The sequence below is a fragment of the Saccharomyces eubayanus genome, chromosome VII (genome assembly GCF_001298625.1).
Source record: "Saccharomyces eubayanus strain FM1318 chromosome VII, whole genome shotgun sequence".
NCBI lineage: Eukaryota > Fungi > Ascomycota > Saccharomycetes > Saccharomycetales > Saccharomycetaceae > Saccharomyces > Saccharomyces eubayanus.
This window is the reverse complement of record NC_030982.1, coordinates 1,005,421-1,018,095: the sequence shown is the minus strand read 5'-3', so window position 1 is coordinate 1,018,095 and position 12,675 is coordinate 1,005,421. Positions and strand designations below refer to the sequence as shown.

At 41.7% G+C, this 12,675-nt stretch overlaps 6 protein-coding genes across 6 annotated transcripts; 5 read left to right on the top strand and 1 right to left on the bottom strand.

The window, feature by feature from the left end:
* Positions 1–486: 486 nt before the first annotated feature.
* PXR1 (telomerase inhibitor) lies at positions 487–1,281 on the top strand (the record flags this gene model as incomplete). Its single annotated transcript, XM_018365376.1, has 1 exon — positions 487–1,281. One exon carries the CDS (start codon positions 487–489, stop codon positions 1,279–1,281), a length of 795 nt encoding a protein of 264 aa, XP_018222476.1.
* A 974-nt stretch (positions 1,282–2,255) lies between these two features.
* Positions 2,256–3,410, top strand: SCW4 (putative family 17 glucosidase; the record flags this gene model as incomplete). Its single annotated transcript, XM_018365375.1, has 1 exon — positions 2,256–3,410. One exon carries the CDS (start codon positions 2,256–2,258, stop codon positions 3,408–3,410), a length of 1,155 nt encoding a protein of 384 aa, XP_018222475.1.
* A 2,445-nt stretch (positions 3,411–5,855) lies between these two features.
* On the top strand, positions 5,856–6,533 carry CAB4 (putative pantetheine-phosphate adenylyltransferase; the record flags this gene model as incomplete). The annotated part of the gene is made up of 1 exon (XM_018365374.1): positions 5,856–6,533. One exon carries the CDS (start codon positions 5,856–5,858, stop codon positions 6,531–6,533), a length of 678 nt encoding a protein of 225 aa, XP_018222474.1.
* A 191-nt stretch (positions 6,534–6,724) lies between these two features.
* Positions 6,725–8,386, top strand: RNH70 (Rnh70p; the record flags this gene model as incomplete). Its single annotated transcript, XM_018365373.1, has 1 exon — positions 6,725–8,386. One exon carries the CDS (start codon positions 6,725–6,727, stop codon positions 8,384–8,386), a length of 1,662 nt encoding a protein of 553 aa, XP_018222473.1.
* Positions 8,387–8,433: 47 nt separating this feature from the next.
* On the bottom strand, positions 8,434–8,910 carry RTT102 (Rtt102p; the record flags this gene model as incomplete). The annotated part of the gene is made up of 1 exon (XM_018365372.1): positions 8,434–8,910. One exon carries the CDS (start codon positions 8,908–8,910, stop codon positions 8,434–8,436), a length of 477 nt encoding a protein of 158 aa, XP_018222472.1.
* Positions 8,911–9,084: 174 nt separating this feature from the next.
* TAF1 (histone acetyltransferase) lies at positions 9,085–12,291 on the top strand (the record flags this gene model as incomplete). The annotated part of the gene is made up of 1 exon (XM_018365371.1): positions 9,085–12,291. The coding sequence occupies one exon, from the start codon at positions 9,085–9,087 to the stop codon at positions 12,289–12,291; it is 3,207 nt and encodes a 1,068-aa protein (XP_018222471.1).
* Between the last annotated feature and the right edge of the window lie 384 nt (positions 12,292–12,675).

Sequence of the window (12,675 nt, the reverse complement as noted above, 5' to 3'; positions counted from 1 at the left end):
CAGCGGTGGCTGCTTGATAGGAGCGTGTTTCAGATCTAATTATCTTTCTGGAAGATATCAGCGATTCAGGAAAAGCACAGATGGCGGCTATACCGGGAAAACGACAGAAACATGGGGAGAAGCATCCTTTTGCCCCTTGTATAAGAGGGAGCCATGATATTTGCCAAGGCGATCGGGTCTTTGCGTTTGCTTCAAGCTCCTTCGATTGCGAGCTACCTTTTATTTTGATTGCGTTGATCTTGCTCTTACTTGACTGTGGTAAGATGACATGCGTGGTTGCTTTAATGGTAAGCCGCCAGGATAATCAGAGCTCTTTTTCGGCTCTTAGTATTGATCGTAGTTGGGCGGGCGGGTAATGTTCTTGAGGACCAGAAAAAAAAGAAAAAGAATGAAAAAAAAAAAATGAAAAATTTTGTTCGAATGCAGTGATGAGATGAGTACTCGAGGGTAGCGAGTAGCAAAGCATAGCGATAGACAGCAAGTAAGATGGGTTTGGCAGCTACAAGGACGAAGCAGCGGTTCGGGATGGACCCCAGAAACACGGCGTGGAGCAACGACACGTCAAGATTCGGACACCAGTTTCTAGAGAAGCTGGGATGGAAGCCAGGGATGGGCCTTGGGCTTTCTCCTATGGACTCGCCTACGTCGCATATCAAAGTGTCGATTAAGGACGACAACGTGGGGCTGGGCGCCAAACTGAAGCGTAAGGAGAGGAAGGACGAGTTCGACAACGGCGAGTGCGCCGGGTTGGACGTTTTCCAGCGGATTCTAGGTCGTTTGAACGGCAAAGAAAGCGAGATCTCGCAAGAATTGGACACGCAGAGGAAGCAGAAGATCATCGACGGGAAGTGGGGGATCCATTTTGTCAAGGGAGAAGTCCTGGCAAGCACCTGGGACCCGAAGACTCACAAACTCAGAAACTATTCTAATGCAAAGAAAAGAAAGAGCGACGACGACGACGACGACGACGACGACGACGACGACGAAGACAAGAGTGAGAAGAAGAAGCACAAAAAACACAAGAAGGACAAAAAGGAGCACAAGAAGCACAAGAAGGAGCACAAGAAGCACAAGAAGGAGGAGAAGAAGAAGCTGAAAAAGGAGAAAAAGGCCAAGGAGACGAAACGTACATCGAAGTTGAAATCCAGCGAGTCTGCGTCCAATATTCCTGATTCGGTGAACACGAGGCTGTCGGTGCGCTCCAAATGGATCAGACAAAAGAGGGCAGCACTAATGGACTCCAAGGCGCTGAATGAGATCTTCATGATTACAAACGACTAGGCATTTCACGTGTGTTACCAGCGGGCCTGTCCATTAGTACATTTCATTTTTAGCACACACACACACACACACACACACACACACACACACATATCAAGATATATAGAAGGTGGAAATTACCGTTTTTTCCCTATAAACAGGTGCACCATGTACGACGCACCTCTGCCAAAGCAACGAGCTTCAACGTACATAATTAAGTCACTAAGTAATATAACAAAGACCATGATACTCGCCGCAGCCCCGCACACAACCCTGCCACACCACTTTGGTGCCCTTAACGGTGCCAGTGCTCCAGCGCACAGGCCTCGTATGGAGGCACCATACACCGCAGGCTGCCGTTGTTGCTTCTATTGCATCAGTGATAAACGGGCCCACTTCGTATCATTGTGAGCAAATCCATCAATTAACGGCTAATCGACCTCGTTAACGCCCGATTAGGAAAGACCCCAGACGCCGAGCCCGGCCCAATCGAGACACATCCATATACGGTCCTGCACGATGCCATTTCCGCAGGGCTTTGTGGCTCGCAGGCACGTTTTGCGCGCGACATCGTGCGGCGGCGGGCCCACGCCCCAGAAACACGCGCAACGCACCTCTTTACCGTATTCGTTTAGGTTGTCCCCATGCGGTCAATAGGCACACCTATGTTTTCACTTGAGTTTTTTTTTTTCAGATTTTTCCCTGTGGTGTTGTTTCAACATCGTTGTTTTTGTTTCTTTGTTTTTTCTTTCATTCCTCGAGGAAAAAGATCTCAGTTTTATAAAAATGCAATACTGAGCAGTGGATTTGCATTTTCTTCTTCTTTGTAACGGAGTTTTTTTTAATGGTTTAGTCAGTTCTTATCGTTCTTGGTAGTCGTTTTTCACAATAGGTCAAGCTAGATATTCAACTAAATCCAACTAAGTCACTCTTTTAAACTCTACAATCGTTTTTATATACTAGCAAAACCCACTAAAAACTCAAAATAAAACAACATGCGTCTCTCCAACTTGATCGCTTCTGCTTCTCTATTCTCTGCTGCTGCTCTTGCTGCCCCCGCTAACCACGAACACAAGGACAAGCGTGCTGTGGTTACCACCACCGTTCAGCAACAAACCACTATTGTCGTTAACGGTGCCGCTCCAACGCAAGTTGCTGCTTTGCAGGAAAATGCTGTTGTCGACTCCGCTCCTGCTGCCGCCACCACTTCAGCTGCAGTTGCTGCTTCTCCAGCTGCTGCTTCTCCAGTTTCCGACGCTGCTGTTTCTTCTGCTGCCGTTGTTGTTTCTTCTGCTGCCGCAACTCCAGCTTCCAGCTCAGCTGCTTCTTCTACCGCTTCTTCCACTGCCTCTTCCAGCCAAGACGTCAGTGGCTTTGCCTCCGGTGTCAAAGGTATCACATATACCCCATACGAATCCAGTGGTTCTTGTAAGAGCGCCGACGAGGTCGCTTCCGACCTGGCTCAATTGACCGACTTCCCAGTCATCAGATTGTACGGTACCGACTGTAACCAAGTCGAAAACGTTTACAAGGCCAAGGCTTCCAACCAAAAGCTTTTCCTAGGTGTCTACTACGTTGACCAAATTCAAGATGGTATTGACACCATCAAGTCGGCTGTTGAAACGTACGGTTCTTGGGACGATATCACCACCGTTTCTATCGGTAACGAATTGGTCAACGGTAACCAAGCCACCCCAGCTCAAGTCGGTGAATACATCGACACCGGTAGAGCCGCTTTGAAAGCCGCCGGTTACAGCGGTCCAGTTGTCTCCGTTGACACTTTCATTGCTGTCATCAACAACCCAGAATTGTGTAACTACTCAGACTACATGGCCGTCAACGCCCATGCTTACTTCGACAAAAACACTGCTGCCCAAGACTCCGGTAAATGGTTGTTAGACCAAATCCAAAGAGTCTGGACTGCTTGTGACGGTAAAAAGGATGTTATTGTTACTGAATCCGGCTGGCCATCAAAGGGTGAAACCTACGGTGTTGCCGTCCCATCTAAGGAAAACCAAAAGGACGCTGTCTCTTCTATCACCAGCTCCTGTGGTTCCAGCACTTTCTTATTCACTGCCTTCAATGACTACTGGAAGGCCGATGGTGCTTACGGTGTTGAAAAATACTGGGGTATTCTATCCAATGAATAAACTCACTCAGTTGTAAAAAAAACAAAGTATGATACCCAATATTTTAAAATTTAAAGTAAGACTTTAATATTCATTTTTTCTCTGTTATTCCAGGACTGCTACTACTACTATTATTCTTTCACTTATTCTTTTTTTTTTCAGTGTCCTGTTTGGTTCGTTTGTATTTTTTTTGTATTTTTGTATATTTGATTAAATACGGAAATACAAAATCTTTTTTTTTCTACTGCATCGTTTTTCACTTATATATATATATATATATATACGCAGGTGTTATTGTTACATGTTTTGATGGCGCTATTATCTTCTGGGCGGGGTTCTTGATCTTTGGCGTTGTCTTCTTGCAGGCGGAGTTCTGGATCTGTTACGGTTGTTTCTTGGACCTCTTGGCGGGGTCCTTGATCTGGCACGCTTCCGGTCAGCAGACGATGGAGGCGGCCTTGATCTGGCGTCTCCTCTAGGATCTTCTCGTAAGAATAATCTGGATTCGTGAATTTTTGGTCCTTGAGATGGTTGTGACTCTCTGGCCTTTTTCCTTAGCTCCCGGAGTTCTTCTTCCCGTTTCAGTCTCTCTTCCTCCTCTTGCGCGTCCTCGATTTCTTGAACAATCGTCAACCGACTTCTCATTTCCTCTGTCAATACACCTAATCCAATAGCAGTGAAGAAATTTATAGAGTATCTGATGTGGTCAGCATCCCCCTCCAGTGGGAACATTCCCTCGAGATTAATGGAAGCTAGTCTTGTTTGCAGTTCGTCCAACCCCAATTCGTTGACTAACTCTTGAAATAAAAACTTGATAAAAATTCTTCCTTGCGGACACGAGTCTTCCTCGGTTAACCTAATAATCGTGAGACACTTCATGGGGAGAAACTCATAAGAAATCAAATGTCCCCATAATTTACCCAAGATGCGCAACTGTTCAGTTTCGAAGTCTTCCATATCTTCCTTGTAGTTTTTTTCAAAGGTCTCATTATATGCAATTTGCCAACTCCTATGGAACGTGATTACTCTTTCGGATAGAATTGAATAGAATTTAGAGAATGTGGATTCCTGTAAACTAGACTTAATGATGATATCCACCACAGTTTTCTTCAAATTGTCAGCAACCTTTAGTCTCAGTAATTTGTGGGCTGCTTCATCACCAGATAACGAACTTTTCAAAACCAGATAAATTTTTTTTTTGAATTCAACGTCATTCGCAGACGTCATGTCATTGATTTTTAATTCTTCGGTCGTATCCTCGTTGGACACATTATTTGTCAATAATTTTTGTCGCAGGGCGTCGAATATCTTGGTCAATTCGTCAAATCTTGTACATTCTTTAAAATCGCCTAGTTTATTGTTAGCTTTATCTTCATCATTAACAATATAAGAGTGTGTATTAACTGTATAGTCACTAGACTCCAAAACAAGCAAACCTTGAGATCCATTTTGGTAGTCGGTTTGTCTGATCTCAAATAGTTCTTCCAGGGCCTCACGCACAGTTCTAGACGGACCCTGTGTTTGCAAGATATATCTTAGTTTCTCCCAGATCATATGATGAGTTTTTCCGCTCACAAGAGCCAACTTCCAGCCACATATCTTTAACACTGAGATGACAAATTGCAAATAATTCTTTTCCAGTAAAAGCAACAGAATCTGTAAGATGATAATCTCATGGGCCACGTCGTAAAGAAACAGAATGGAGAGGCATTGAAGAATGTTATCACATGATTGGTAATCTCTGTGGTTGAACTGATTCACAAATGTCAGCATTAATTCTTTAACTAAAGTTTCGCCAATCTCTGGGATATCGGAGTTCAACAAGGTGATTAAAGCTGCTAAAGCGGGAATATGCCTTTTGTTCTGTTTCTTGAGAATGAAATCCACAGCATTCTGGCAAACTATATTGCCACCGACGACTATGTTGACTTGGAACAGATCTTTATATGATTCCAGCAAGTTATCCATAGTTAAATTGGAGATTATGGGTGAGATATGGGACTTTATCAGTTCCCAGTTTTCCCTTTGGAACTTCGTACCTTCTCCATCGTTAATTATGGTAGACATGGATCTTCAGTGTCTCGATTTTATATTCTTTTCCATTGTTTTCTTCTTGCAATATAATACAATAGTAAATAATAGTGTTAAATTTTTCATGTACGTAATTCAAAAAAAAAAAAAAAAAAAAAGAGGGACTTACCATGAAAGAGAGATGGTGGGAGTTGAACACCTACAAGACAGAAGTGTAAGATGGTTGAAGAAGGTTCCAGGGTCCTGGTGGTTCTTCCACATATCTTGCCCAACGCTACCTTACAGAGAATTATAGAGCAGACGGTTCCATTTTTAAGAAAATGGCAAAGCCAATTAGACGTGGTAGTTATCCCCGAGTTCAAGACCTCGTTCCAATTGGATTCTGCACTGGGCAAGATGTACAGTGTCATCCGAGATGTTCTTTTGCGCTATGAAATGATCAACAGCGGTATCAATGTCATCTTCAACAACAAACAATTTGCCAAGAGCAGTCTGCAATGGAAGGTGGGTTTATTGCCACACGGTTCCACTTTCGACACGTGGCAGCTGGAACTGGAAAATGAGCAGTGTCACAATACAGAACACTATTCCCTACACGAAGACACTGTCGAAAGGATAGTCGGTCCCCAGGATGCTAATGAATTCCGTGTAACTGCGTTAGGCGGGACATTTGACCATATTCACGATGGACACAAGATATTGTTGAGTATCGCTGCGTTCATCACATCTCAAAGATTAATCTGCGGTATCACATGCGATGAGCTGTTGCAGAACAAGAAATACAAAGAGCTGATTGAATCTTACGAGACACGGTGCAGCCACGTGTCTCGATTCATCGAGCTACTAAAACCAAATCTCTCGGTGGAACTCGTCCCTCTGAAGGATGTCTGTGGGCCCACTGGGAAAGTGCCTGAGATTGAATGCCTTGTTGTGAGCAGAGAGACCGTTGCCGGGGCAGAGACTGTGAATAAGACAAGAGCAGAGAGGGGCATGGACCGTTTAATAATACATGTGGTCAATGTGCTTGGAGGCAGGGAGGAAGACGGCTGGAGTGAGAAGCTGAGCAGTACAGAGATCAGACGTCTTCTCCAGACGTCTCGCCCCTTAAACTAGCTCAATTGGTATCCATTGGGGCGTATGTATGAACTTTTATTTATATTTTTGATTTAGTTTTATCAGTAGTATCATTGTTACATTTTATAGATGGCGCGAGGACACAATAGAAATGAAAGGAAGATTTTATTCGATGGCAACATCAAGAGTGGCTAATAAAAGAACGGTAACAGGCTACACTGAGATACACCATGCAAGTACAAGGGCCCGATACTAATGTGGTGAGCACTGTGGCTCTGGGAACAAAAAAAAGAAGGCTATCCAAGGCTTCTGTTCAGGAAGAAAGTGAACACACGGATGGGAAGCTGGAGGTGAAGAAGAACAAGAAAAAAAAGAAGGAGAAGCCCATGACATGTACTTTGCAGAAGACTGTTGTTGATAAAGGTATTGGCGTCAAGGATGTAAGGGATATGACTCAATACTTGTTACAGGCTGAAAACAACTCTCCTAAGTGGATAGACATTAGTAACAGATCAAGTTTACAAAAAATGGTGGTTTTATTTATTCCAGGCTTGCAGCCAAGTGATTTTGGGGGCGGCAGGAGTGCGTTCAGTGAGATCGATGATGACAAATTTAAGTATATTCCCGAACAAATTGCATCTAAGTTCCACACTTTCCCTGTGATGGCTCCCGGTTCGAAGATGACGCTATTTTCACCATACAATTCATTTATCAATGTTGGGTTGTCCAAGCTGGAGAAGATAAATAGACTGAAGGAGCTGCAAAAGAAAAAGAAAATTACCATCAATGATTTGGTTTTATCTGAACAGCAGCTTGTGGCCAACGATTACCCATTAACTTCTGGAGACTCTAACGATGCAGGCTGGGTGCAGACTGCCGAGTTTGCCCACGATGGTTCACACATATTTGCATTAGATTGTGAAATGTGTCTTTCTGAACAAGGTTTGGTTCTTACCAGGATTTCTCTGGTGAATTTCGATAATGAAGTCATTTACGAAGAGCTAGTGAAGCCAGATGTTCCTATAGTGGACTATTTAACTCGGTATAGTGGTATAACCGAAGAAAAGCTGGCTGCTGGTGCCAAGAAATCTTTACCAGAGGTGCAGCAAGACTTACTAAAGATAATAAGTCGTTCAGATATTTTGATCGGGCACTCGCTGCAAAATGATTTGAAGGTGATGAAGTTAAAGCACTCATTGATTGTGGACACGGCCATCATATACCATCACAAAGCTGGTGATCCCTTCAAGCCAAGTTTGAAGTACTTGAGTGAGACATTCTTGAACAAAAGTATTCAAAACGGCGAACATGATTCTATCGAAGACGCAAGAGCATGTCTTGAGTTGACAAAACTGAAGATTCTAAATGGGTTAGCATTTGGCATAGGCATCAACACGGAGAATTTGTTCACTAAGTTGCATCGTTTTGAAGTAAGAACCATGTTACTTAATGACATGATCGTCAAAGATCATAGCGAAGACGACTCTAAAGGCTGTTTGATCCGTTGTGTTGAGGATAACGAAACGTGGACAAACATTCATGAAAATTTAAATAAGGACGTTAAACTTATTGTGGGCAGATTGAAAAACTTGGAGAGATCGCGTAATTACAACAAAAAGCCACGAAAGGGGGATGATTTATTGGAAGAAACTACGGTTCTTCGTGATATTGGACAGCACCTGACACAGGTATACGAGAATGCCGCACCAGGCACCATGATTCTGGTCATGTCAGGTACAGGCGATACAAGGCCATGGAATAACCTTTCGACTGAATTAGACGTCATCCAAGATAAGAAGGAGAGACTGGACAAAAGACGTGAAAGGGAACCCGAAATAGCAGAGGCCATAAAGCTGGCCCGAGATGGTGTAGCATCCTTTACTGTAAAATAGTTTTATAAATATATATATATACATAAGTGTGCATATTGCGTGGTTGTTCAACTCATCTCTACATCTTTGCTTTCCTCTGGTTTCTCATTATTCGCACCTGCAGATAGCCCAGGAATAGCCTCGCTGCCACCGACAGCACCTCTTATATCATCCACACTTAGGGCTTCGCCTCCTTCGGTAGTAGAAGGAGCCCCGTTGGTAATATTTGTGTCGCCTTTAATGTGCGATGCGGTTTGGGACTCTTTCCTTATTGTTCTATCAAACAATCTCAAGTCCAGTATATCTTCGCAACCCCCTTCCTGTAAAGCCTTCCCATCATCTTCATGGACCTTCAACCACGTCTTGTACCTGAACGGGTATTTCTCCACGTTATTCTCCACGTTTCCCACTTGTTGCTGTGGTTGCTGCTTTGTGGAGCTTATTTTAGATGGTTGGTACCAATCGTACCTCCAGGACTCTCCGCTGGTAGCACCGCCGTAGTATGACACTTTATTAGCCTTGTGAATTAATGTCTGAGAATCCATTTACGTATTGCTCGCTTGCTGGTGCTGTTCCTATTACTCCCAGCCTTATGCCATACTACCTTGTGCATTAGTGAACAATTTCATTTCGCGGCGATAGTTTTCAAAATAGTTTTTAAAGAGATTGATAATATTGACAATCACAAGAAAAGAAAGAAGTATAAAGGATAAGAGGCCATGGCAAAGCAGCAGGAGTCCAGCAAGTCCAACTTGGCTAACGAGGATGATGCCTATGATGCAATCTTCGGCGGTGAGTTTGGTACTTTAGAGATCGGGTCATATATTGGTGCGAACAAAACTACCAATACAAAGGACTATACGGAACATCTACCGGATGCTGTGGATTTTGAAGACGAAGATGAATTGGCTGACGACGATGATGATTTAGCAGAAGATGTGGCTACTGGTCCACATTCAAGTATGATGGATATGGGTGTGTATGATAACAATGAGAATAGTGCTGTTATGCGTATGGATTCAAATAGTTTGAATCTACAATTACCTGAGATTGGAGGAGAAGTGTCTCGAGAATTTATTTTGGAAGGTGACGGAAGTGTACCTGCAACAACCAATGCGTTGTTCATGGGGATGGATGCAAATGAAATCCATCTTGCCACTGAAGCAGGTGTTCTTGATGCGGGTGGTGGACATGAAATTGCTCATTCTCAACTTTCTCTCAACGACGTCAATGCTGATAGTATGGCAATGAACAATAGATTTACCATGGAACCTCAAGAATTTCAGATGTCAGATAACAAGCACAAGAAACCCACTAAATTGGATTTAATAAACCACGAAAAGTATCTTCTAAAAAAATACTTCCCTGATTTTGAAAAGGGAAAGATTTTAAAATGGAACAGGTTGATTTACAGAAGGTATGCGTCATACCATTGGCATCGAGATGTGTCTAGAGTAAAGAAACCGTTCATGCCTTTGAACTTGAAATTCAGAGTCCAACAAGATGACAAAAGGCTATTCAACTCGAAGGCTACATCATGCCTCTCTTCTATTTACCAAGGAAAAAACAACATGTATCAAGACAGCTCTTCTGCGTCACGTAGAGGTTTAATACATGTCTCTATTGATGAACTTTTTCCTGTCAAAGAGCAGCAAAAGAAACGCAAGATCATTCATGATGAAAAGACAATATCTGAAGACTTGTTGATTGCTACCGATGATTGGGACCAAGAAAAAATCATCGATCAGGAGACCATACCAAATATGACACCAACGGAGCCATCCATAACACCTAACTTGAATTCTCCAGGTGGTTATAAGCTGAAGAATCTGATCGAAGATGTTGCCGAGGATTGGCACTGGGATGAAGATATGATTATAGATGCTAACTTGAAAGAATCGAAATATGCTGAACTAAATATGAATGATGAAAAACTATTATTAATGGTCGAGAACACTGATAATTTAGTGCAGCGAAAGCAGCAGTTAGAAAATGATAATCTAATATTACCCATTAATGAAAAAACTTTACAACAAAAACTCAATTTGTCTAATGATGATAAATATCAAATTTTGAAGAAAACTCATCAAACAAAAGTTCGTTCCACTATATCTAATCTGAATATCCAACATTCTCAGCCCGCTATAAATCTGCAGTCTCCGTTCTATAAAGTGGCTGTTCCTAGATACCACTTAAGGCATTTCCATCGTGAAAACTTTGGCTCGCACATTAGACCAGGCACCAAAATTGTTTTCAGTAAACTGAAAGCACGTAAAAGGAAAAGGGATAAGGGGAAAGATGTCAAAGAATCTTTTTCTACATCCCAAGATCTGACCATTGGTGATACCGCTCCTGTATATTTGATGGAATATTCTGAGCAAACACCAGTTGCATTATCCAAGTTTGGTATGGCTAATAAATTAATTAATTATTATCGGAAAGCAAATGAACAAGATACTTTAAGACCCAAGCTACCTGTTGGTGAAACTCATGTTTTGGGTGTCCAAGATAAATCTCCATTTTGGAATTTTGGGTTTGTGGAGCCTGGTCATATTGTTCCCACCTTGTACAATAATATGGTTAGAGCGCCAGTTTTCAAGCATGATATTTCAGGAACGGACTTTCTTTTGATAAGAAGTTCGGGATTTGGTATAAGTAATCGATTTTACTTACGTAATATAAACCACCTTTTCACGGTTGGACAAACTTTCCCTGTTGAAGAAATTCCTGGACCCAATTCAAGAAAAGTTACTTCGATGAAAGCAACAAGGCTGAAAATGATCATTTACAGAATTTTGAATCATAACCATAGCAAAGCTATTTCGATTGACCCCATCGCGAAACATTTCCCAGATCAAGATTATGGGCAAAATAGACAAAAAGTGAAGGAATTCATGAAATATCAAAGAGATGGACCTGAGAAGGGGCTTTGGAGACTCAAAGACGWTGAAAAGCTATTGGATAATGAGGCAGTTAAGAATTTGATTACACCTGAACAAATCAGTCAAGTTGAATCAATGAATCAAGGTTTACAATTCCAAGAGGATAACGAATCTTATAATTTTGATTCTAAACTAAAATCTTTGGAGGAAAACTTACTATTATGGAACATCACAAAAAATTTCATAAATTCGACTCAGATGCGAGCTATGATCCAAATTCATGGTGTTGGTGACCCAACTGGCTGTGGAGAAGGGTTTTCGTTTTTAAAAACGTCAATGAAAGGTGGATTTGTTAAATCAGGCTCCCCCTCTGGTAACAACAACGCTTCGAACAAAAAGGGTACCAACACTCATAGCTATAATGTGGCTCAACAACAACGGGCGTATGACGAAGAAATTGCAAAGACGTGGTATACACACACAAAATCGTTGAGTATAAGTAATCCGTTTGAAGAAATGAACAATCCTGACGAGATCAACCAAACCAACAAGCATGTAAAGACGGAGAGAGATGACAAGAAAATCCTGAAGATTGTTAGGAAAAAAAGAGATGAAAATGGTATTATTCAAAGGCAGACAATCTTCATAAGAGATCCTAGGGTCATCCAAGGGTATGTAAAAATTAAAGAGCAAGATAAAGAAGACGTTAACAAACTGTTAGAAGAGGATACTTCGAAGATAAACAATTTGGAGGAACTAGAAAAACAAAAAAAATTGCTGCAGTTAGAATTAGCTAATCTTGAGAAATYACAACAACGTAGGACAGCTAGACAAAATTCGAAGAAAAACAGCGGCGCAACAAAGATGGAAGGTGCAATGGACAATGGCAGCGAGTTTTCCGGTGCAATAGACGGTAAAATAACAAAAAACAAAAGCAAAAACACAACAAGAAGATGCGCTACCTGTGGACAAATCGGACACATTAGAACAAACAAGTCCTGTCCGATGTATAGTAGCAGAGATGATCCAATTTCACCAAAGTAGATCCAATATACTGACATATTCATTAAGTAAAATTTCTGTAGCTATCTCTGTAAGTATCTCAGTTATTTTGTAGCTGTAGCGAAACTTACGTATATAATGCGCTTATGCGCCAACCAGTGGCTGATAGGAATCACTGGTTCGGTACGTGTAATTCAGATCGTTGTATATTGCAGGTAGGTTTATTACGTGCTAGAAATCGTGTAAAAAAAAAGCACGCTTATTGATAACGTAAAGTACAAGGATGGTACATGCACAGATTTTTACTTAAAACATTGAATAAATGAATTGTAAGTCGAAAGAGCAAGAACTGGCTGTTTTCATAATTTCTTTAGGTCAACTTAGCGTTTTTTTTTTTTTTTGGAAAATGTTAATATTCAATACTTG